This window comes from Euleptes europaea, chromosome 5 (assembly GCF_029931775.1).
Source record: "Euleptes europaea isolate rEulEur1 chromosome 5, rEulEur1.hap1, whole genome shotgun sequence".
Lineage (NCBI taxonomy): Eukaryota > Metazoa > Chordata > Lepidosauria > Squamata > Sphaerodactylidae > Euleptes > Euleptes europaea.
Genome location: NC_079316.1, coordinates 625,500 through 633,961, shown reverse-complemented (window position 1 = coordinate 633,961; position 8,462 = coordinate 625,500). Strand labels below are relative to the sequence as shown.

General features: G+C 47.1%; 1 protein-coding gene across 1 annotated transcript in view; it reads left to right on the top strand.

Annotated features, from left to right (window-relative positions):
- Positions 1 to 254: 254 nt before the first annotated feature.
- Positions 255 to 8,462, top strand: part of OPA1 (OPA1 mitochondrial dynamin like GTPase) — a 43,536-nt gene continuing 35,328 nt past the window's right edge. The window contains exons 1-5 of the mRNA XM_056850250.1: positions 255 to 340; positions 2,126 to 2,233; positions 3,041 to 3,094; positions 4,314 to 4,381; positions 8,287 to 8,391. Of these exons, the coding sequence (XP_056706228.1) occupies positions 265 to 340; positions 2,126 to 2,233; positions 3,041 to 3,094; positions 4,314 to 4,381; positions 8,287 to 8,391 (411 nt within the window). The 5' untranslated portion in view covers positions 255 to 264. The remainder of the gene's footprint in view (positions 341 to 2,125; positions 2,234 to 3,040; positions 3,095 to 4,313; positions 4,382 to 8,286; positions 8,392 to 8,462) is intronic.

Genomic DNA, 8,462 nt, shown 5'->3' with positions numbered 1-8,462 from the left:
CCCCACGTGCCCAGTGACCCCAACCCTCCCCCCACCATGCAGGATCCCACAACCAAAGCACTTGAAAAACAAATGGCTGGTAACTGTTTACTAGACACACAGGCCTAATTCTGACCAGAAGATTGAATCGTACAGGGGTTCCGTGACAAAGGCAGAGAGGGGCACTCTTGTACATTGTGGACGTGCAGGTTATTCCATCTTTGTTATAAATCTTACTGGTGTTCTTTCTGGCCTTTGTCTTAGACATACGATCAGTGGAAGGACATGATGCCAGATCTGAGCGAGTACAAGTGGATTGTGCCTGACTTCATATGGGAACTTGATGAGTACATTGATTTTGGTTGGTTCTGGATTTTTATTTCCCTTCTGATGCAGACCTTAGATACAGGATATGCTTATTTTTTATTTTATTTACTTCATTTTTGCCTCAGTTTTCTCACCCATGGGGGCCCAAAGTGGCCGGAATCATTCTCCTCTCCTCCATTTTCTCCTCACAACAACCCTGCGAGGTAGGTGAGGCTGAGGGAGAGACTGGCCCAAGGTCGCCTGGCAAGCTTTCATGGCAGAGTGGGGATTCGAACCTAGAATTTCTCAGCTCTGAGTTCCACATTTTAACCACTACACCATGCTCTCTCTCTCAAAATATTGACAGACCTATATCGAAGCCATACTTTTTCTAGGGAGGATTTTTAATGGCTTTCAGGGGGCAGATTTTGAGTCTGCCTTCATTTTGTACCAGGCTGAATGTGTGTATTATGGGGCTGGTGTGTGTGTATGTGTGTTTTCACAGTGGCCTTTTTGGAATGGTGATGAACTTGGGTTTGAGGGGTTCAGCCCTCATTTAATTTTAAATTAGGAAAGGTGAGGCATTTTTTTAAGTTCAGGTGATGTCAGAAACTGTAAAAGGAATAAAAAGAAACTACAGTGTAAAGTAACCAAAACAAAAAAATGGCACTGTGTGTATGAGAATGTAGCAGTTCACTTATATTACCACCCTTGCCCAGAGGCAATGCATTGTGTGTTCTGTTGCAAGCCAAAAACTACATACCGAAATTCAGATTACAGAAAATCTTGCATGTAGATACAGGAATCTGGATGTGCCCCTGTTTGATATTCTGCTTCTTCAATATATGTGTCCTCTGTGGAGACAGAATCCAGCTTCAGCTGGAAAGCTTTGCAGAACGTTCAGTCGGTTGTCAAGTCAGGAATTCTCAGGGTTCCTGTATGTTCATACGCTTCGTACAGCCCCCTCTGTGATGATGTTAAAGGAAGAGGCTCGGCTCTTCTCAGCCGTCTTCCTCCACTTCCCAAGCTGGTGGGGTCCTCGAGCGGAATGTCCAAGTGACCAGTGTCAACCCACCCATGACTTTGCCCTGGGATTCCAGGGCTGCAGTCTTACTCATTGATATTTGCTCTGAAACATGTCTATGCTTCTGGGTAGCAGTCAAAGTTGGAAACTTTCAGGCATAGAATCATAGAGTTGGAGGGGGCCATACAAGCCATCTAATCCAACCTCTGTCAATGCAGGATCAGCCTAGAGCATCCCTGACAAGTTCTCATCCAGCCACTGTTTGAAGACTGCCAGTGAGGGGGCGCTCACCACCTCCCTAGGCAGCCAATTCCACTGCTGAACTACTCTCACTGTAAAAAAGAAATTCCTAATGTCCAGCTGGTACCTTTCCGCCCGCAATTTAAACCCATTATTGTGAGTCCTATCCTCTGCTGCCAACAGAAACAGCTCCCTGCCCTCCTCTAAGTGACAGCCCTTCAAATACTTAAAGAGATCAATTGTGTCCCCCCTCCGCCTCCTCTTCTCCAGACTAACAATTTCCAACTCCCTCAGCCAGCCTTTCCTTGTAGGGCTTGGTCTCCAAGGAGGGAGGGAGGCCGGGCAGGCAGTGTTTTGGCATGCTTTCTATGTGGGGTATCCTTTAAGACTTCTTCATCAAACTAGTATGCAGTCATAATATTTGTAATGTGATCCACAAGAGCCCATGTTTTGAGATTGGAGAACTCAGGTCACTATTTAAGAATGGGGAAGAAACCTCTAAAGTGACACAGTGTTCCCATAAAAAGCAAGAAAGAAACACAGTTCGGTGGTGACGTTTGTTTCCCGTTTCCCTAGACAAACTTAGCAAAGCTCTTCCTGAGTCTGAAGATCTTATGAAGCTGCTGCCTGACTTTGACAAGATTGGAGAGAGCCTCGGTTCCCTGAAGGAGTTCTTCAAACCCGGTGAGGGAATTTTTCATCTTGTTTAGTTATGAGGGAAACAATAAGATTTGGAAAGCCTGCCCGGCATGTTGTGTAACTTTCCACTCTCTCAGCCTTCACGTGAAAGGTAAGTGAGCAGCAGCTGGACTTACAGGTAGTCGTCTGGCTCAGAGAACCTCTGGAGATGGGCATGGAAGTTCTGTTTTCTTCATTTTAGTCAGTGAGCCGCTGACAGTTGTTCTTGGCTAAAGCATACCCTTTCGGGTGCCAGCTCAGTGCAAAGCCAGACACTGATACACGGTCCCACCCTGAACAGGCGCAGGTGCAAGCATGCGTGTCTCGGAAGGTGGCCGATCGTGGGCAGGAGGTTCTGGTGGTTTGAGAGAGGCTTCTCCACCCAGCCAGGGCACTGGGCTGGCCCCTGTCTTCTTGGCGCTTTATCCTGCCAGTGGTGCCCGGGACATCAAAAGCAGTAGAAGCCTGCAAGGGGGCGGAAATCCAGCTTGCCACGCAGACCTTCAGTTCTGTTTGAAGTGGCCTCTGTGACTTCAGAGTTTCTGGGAGTGGCGGGGGCTCTCGTTGCGCTTGGACTAGAATGGGAGGGGGGACCTTGGGATCTGCAAGTAGAGGAGAAACCCCCCCTTGTGTTCCACAGTGATTTATTTTCAATCCACCTGTCTGCCCTCTGTTGCCATACCGCTTTTGGAAGCTTTGCCATCATGTCTGTGTGGCTCTTGTGATGCGTGAGACCAAAAATGTCTCTCATTTCCTTTGCCATTTGTTCCTATTTGTAATTTTTATTTCCCCTTTTCTGCTGGTTTTCCGCAGGTTACAATTTGGTTAGTGAAGTCATAGGAGCTTCTGATCTACCTCTGTTGTTAGGTGTGTAAATTGCACTTTTTACTGCCCCTTTTAACAGTCCTCCCCTTTTAACACAAACACCATTTTAAAATGCTGATAAGAGAGGAGGGAGTTCACCCGTTGGGTAGAATGCTTTTTCATTTTTTAAAATGATTTTGGAAACCTTGTGGAATCTGTCAATGTATACGCAAAGCTGACATCAAATGGTTCCTAATTTAAACAGAATTCCCAAGGGGAAGCATAAAATCACTGCTACGCATGTTCCCCTGCATTTTAAGAATGTCACAAGTTTGGGTTAAAAAAAACATTTTGCTGACATTCTTCTATAGACATTGTGTACCATGTGAAATCTACTCACATACATATGGTGTGTGTGTGTAATAAAGTATATGTGTGAACATAAATAAGTGGATGATAAAAGGGAAACATTTAAAAGCATGTAGTTAAATGTTTGCTTCTGCCTTTTTCAGTAACAGTTTTAATACTAAGCACCTGGAACCAAGGTGCCAGGTTTTGCAACTTGGCAGAAAGAGTACCATCAGCAGGAAAGGAATAAAAAAGATATGCGTGATGCCCTGTCCTCCAAATGAAAGTCAAGTGCTGTTAGTTTTAAGCCTGTAAATCCAGAAGGTTGGTTAGCGAATAGGGAGCCCTTCCCTGTGCTGCTGTGCCATTGTAGCACAAACGAGAAACCGTACGGAGGGTGGGGCTCAGCAGGTACCATCAGGCATAGTTCTCAGTGGCTCCACCTCAGTTCTGCAGGACAGAGGCCCCGTGCTGCCTGTTCGGAGATGGGTTGTGTCGTCCCCCCCCCTTCCCTCAGGATCCTTGTGGTGCCCATGCCCTCCCTCTGCACAATCCTGCCCCACCTTGATGACGGGTGTTTCCTTAGCCACCTTGGGAATTCCATGGATGGAGAGTGTGGGATGCCAATGTTTCCATCAATCATCTGGTGGCAAAGCAGAGATGGTTCCTGAAGTCCCTGAAGATGGTTATACTGGCCAGGTCGCTTAGTGTGTTGTACAGGATATTTAGTTTCCACTTCACAAGCTTTGCATCAGATCTGATTTTATTTGTGCTCGTAACAAAAGGTTCTCTTAGGTGGGCTCTGTGATGTGCCAGGGAAGGAGCTTGTTAAAAGGTCTGCTGAGTTGCTCTAAAAGGTGGCCGTCTCACTGCCGCTTCAGTATCAGGGTGTATTTCCTGTTCTGAGTGGTTTTGGCTCCTCTTTTCCCCCCAGATTCTTCGGGGGAGACGGCGTTCAGAGCTACAGACCAGGGCAGCGAGAATGAGAAGCAGAACAAGAAGGTACGTTCTGGAAGGGGATTGCTGAGGTATTTGGGGAAAGTTTCTACTGAGCAGGTGGACAAGGGGGTGTCGGTTTTGTTTGGCTGGATGTTTTGAGTGGCCAGTCAGTGGAACGCTTCTGTTTGGAAACCGTGGCTTGGGGGAGATTTCATAGGTGAAAAGGTTTAGTTTCTACAGCGAGTTCCCTGTGGGCTTACTGTGACTGAGAGCCTCCCAGAATGCAAACAGAGCGGGGTTTAAATTCTCATACTCAATCACTGGACACATTAACTGTTGTTCAGATCCTAACAAGCATCATTCTTGCATTGGTAGCCCAACAATAAAACTAGCTAGCTAAAAGCTGATGAGTGGTGTACAAGCTAGCCAAAATGACTATCCACGGCTGACTCCTGGCAGTTAATGCCAAACAAGAGAAACTTTTAGCAGGGGAAGAGAACACTGCAGTTGTAGTCCAGAGGGGCCTCTTCCAGGCTTGCTGTGTGGGCCAAGATGTCCTGGCTTGATCTTAAGGCTTGATCTTTGTTCCTACTTGGCTGCTATTTAAGAAGGACAGTGGCTTGGTAGTTCTGGCCTCGAGGCTCCCAACATCACAGGTAGTTTGAAACAAAAGGCAGCCCAGAACATTTGGCAGCTTTGTGGCCGGAAGCTGATGGCAGGGAGATCCAGGCAGTCCCAGACCATGCTTTAGCGCCCCCAAAGGACTCCTGATAGCTACCAAAAACAAAAAAAATAATCTCCCAATGGATTGAGGCTGCTTCTTTCTTGTGCGGTCCACAAGAAAGCATGGCTTTAACTGAGAACTTGCAAGATGAACTTGGAAGTTTAGGCCTCAGCAGCTGTGTTGCATTTGTGTGGGGATGGGTTGTGAAGGAGATAATTTCGGCAAAACTGCACAGAGACGGTGAGGCTGGCCTTGAGGCTTCCTGTTTGGGTTGTGAAAGTTTTGTTCAAAGCAACACTGAGATGATGACGGAGCATTCGGCTAGGCCAAGAGCCCTTCCTTAGCGTCAGTCCTGGGCCTTTGTCTTCCATGTGGGGTGACTCTGTGTGTAGACAAGCACCCATGCCACACACCATTTTGTATCACCTGCTTTTGAGTTTTGGATCTAGGACTGGCACGCCAGGCAGCAGGTTGCAACCGTGGTCTCCATTTTCCAATTCTGATTTTATTATTTAGATATATATCTGGGTCATGGGAAGTCAGGTCAACCCTTTGATTTTATGCTATTAATGTGAGCAGCTCTCTTGAGCTGCGAACAGCCCGTGAAACTTTTGACGTTAAAGCAGGAAGTCCTCCTGGTTTGGTTTTGTGTCTCAGCATTCCATCCACCATGGGCTACCTGCGTTTCCACTTGAGCACCGTGAGTGGACGAAGTCCTTGAGCAACGTGGGCAGGAACATCCTGCATGACATCACTTCTTATACCTGCTTTGCTCCCACTGCAGACAGGCCTCAAGTGATTGGAGGGCTCCCGTGTGCAGAAAGGACCTCGTTGCTGCCTGAGAGTGCAGCGCGCAGCTTGGCTGGGTAGCAGTGCAGGGCCCACCCATGACCGGTCTTTCCTCCTTGTGGGAAGGCTGCTGAGGCCGGAGCCTCCTGGACAACAGAGGAGCGTGCAGGGCAGCAGTGGTGAGGAGACTCAGCAGAGGCAGGAGGAGGTGGAGGAATGGCTGTGGAGGGCCATGGCTCAGTGGAAGAGCTTCTGCTTGACATGCAGAAGGTCCCAGGTCCAATCCCCACCATCTCCAGTTAGAATCATAGAATAGAATCATAGAATGCCTGCTGTGGGAAACTGTACATGTCCAGGTTTTCACTCTGCACATTGTACAGTTATCAGGGTAGGTTTTGTTGTAGCCCTTTCTTGGTCAGTGGCCACTTCTTGGTCTTTCTTCCCTGGGAAGTAGTAAGAAAGCCCTGATTCCCGCTGTGCCCTGGATGTCCGTCCCCAGTCAGATGTTGCATAGAATGCGCGTGGGCTTAAAGCAGAGGTGGGAATCCTCTTTCACTTGAAGACCATATCAGAAATGCCACAGGGGTGGCTTTGTTCATTTTTTGCAGCCTAAGCACAAAGGGATGTCGAGGCATCTTAAAGACTGAGGGATTTATTGCAGTATAAACTTTAATGGATTAGAACTCAGTTCTCTAGGAATGCTGGTTTGAAAAGGTCAAAACTCTCAGCAGCCGTGTTAGAATCATAGAGTTGGAAGGGGCCATACAGGCCATCTAGTCCAACCCCTTTAATCGTCCTCTACAATGAAAGCAGTGGAGATGGGACTTTGCCTGTAGCTGCAGGAGCCGGCTTTGGGGAGTTCCGTGCAGACTGTGGGTTCCTCTCTTGTCTCGTGAACCACGCATGTGGCTCAAGAAAGCCAGCCTGGCTCTGTCTTAGCTTCTTTGGTAGCCAAGGCTGCTCAATCGTAATGTTTTCAGTGGGCGTTTGAAAGGCACCTGTGCAGGAGCAGATGCTGGCATTGCTCCTCTTGCCCGGTCCCTAAACCCACACTATGAAAAAATGGGAACACCCACGTGAACTTGTGAAGCTGCCTTATACAGGATCATACCTTTGGTCCATCAAAGTCAGTATTGTCTACTCAGACTAGCAGTCTCTTCAGGGACTCAGGCAGAGAAGGGTCTTTCCCATCACCTGCTGCCTGGCCCTTTTAACTGGTGATGCCAGGGATTGAACCCGGGACCTTCTGCGTACCAAGTAGGTCGTCTACCACTAAGCCACAGCCTCTCCCTTCCCTTGTGACAAGCATGCAATTGTAAACAGTGTTCAATGTAAACAGAAAATAAACAGCACAAATGTAGAAATATATATTTTTTTAATAAAAAAAGGAGTTAATGATTGCATCTCATAGAACAGGGGTGAGAGACCTTTTGTGGTTCTTTGTTTTCAATTGGTGGCTGTTTTAAAATAAAATAGACCGGATAACACAGAAACGGTCTGAAGATAGCCGGCAATCTGCACTTTGTCCTGTGCATTAATGCCTTTTTCAATGTTTTTTATATTTATACTGTTTGCTTTTCTTTGTATTTACACACTTGTTCATGGCACATGGAACATTGTTTACAATTATATGCTCATCACATTTTTTCATATTGTGGGTTCAGGGGATGTTTTCATTTTGTAGTTTTACAATACACAACTATTTTTGAAACATAAAAATATGTTTCTGTGTGTGTGGGTTTGGGCCACTTGTTAATTGGCATCTTGAATACTGTTTACAGTTGTGTCATTGTCATGTTTAATGGCAGGCGGGGGGCTTGATTCAGAGCAGCCCCCGATGAGACAGCAATTCCTTTCCTCTCTCAGGAGTGTCTGTGGAAACTGGAAGTGACTTTTTCTAGAGCAGTTATGACTTGTAAGTTTGCTTTTCGAAGCTTCCTTTCCCAGTCCTGTTGTGTTTGATTTTGCATATTCTGATTTGAATGCTAAAAGGCACAGCTTGGCATGGGGAAGGAGATGCCTTGATTTTCATGCAAACCAGTTCGGTTCCTAGCTGCAACATCATTTTTTAAGCTTTATCATTGTCTGGAAACCCATCAAGCGGGGAGGCCGGCCCTCCCCACTGAGAACTGGGCATTTCTAGACCTTCCAGGCGACCCATCTTGTGGTCCACTTGGCTAAGCTCCAAGTTTCATCAGGGATAGCCTTTGCAGGCAGGGTTGTCAGTCGCTTTCTTGTACTCTTGTTTTGCCAGAAATCATCAGCATCTACATTTTCATGAACTTTTGTCCCCAGGTGTGCCCAGGCAGCAGTTAGCATGCTGAGATCCCTTGTTTTGTCCCCCATATTTCTTTCCATGCCCGTCTTTATATTGCACCCTTTGGTTTAATATTATTTCTCCCCTCACCTCCATTTTTTCCCTTCTCCCCTTCTCCTCCTCGTAAATGTGCGGCAGGGCCTCCTTGGCGAACTCGTTTTCTTGCAGCAGCAACTCCAGCAGCATGAAGAGGAAGTGCGCAGCGCCACTCCAGGGCCAGGCTCCTCCCAGCAGAAGCGAAAGGTGATGGCTTAAAAAAGGGGCAGCGGGGTGCTGTAATCCCCCCCCCTCATCAAATACTGTGATTTGATACC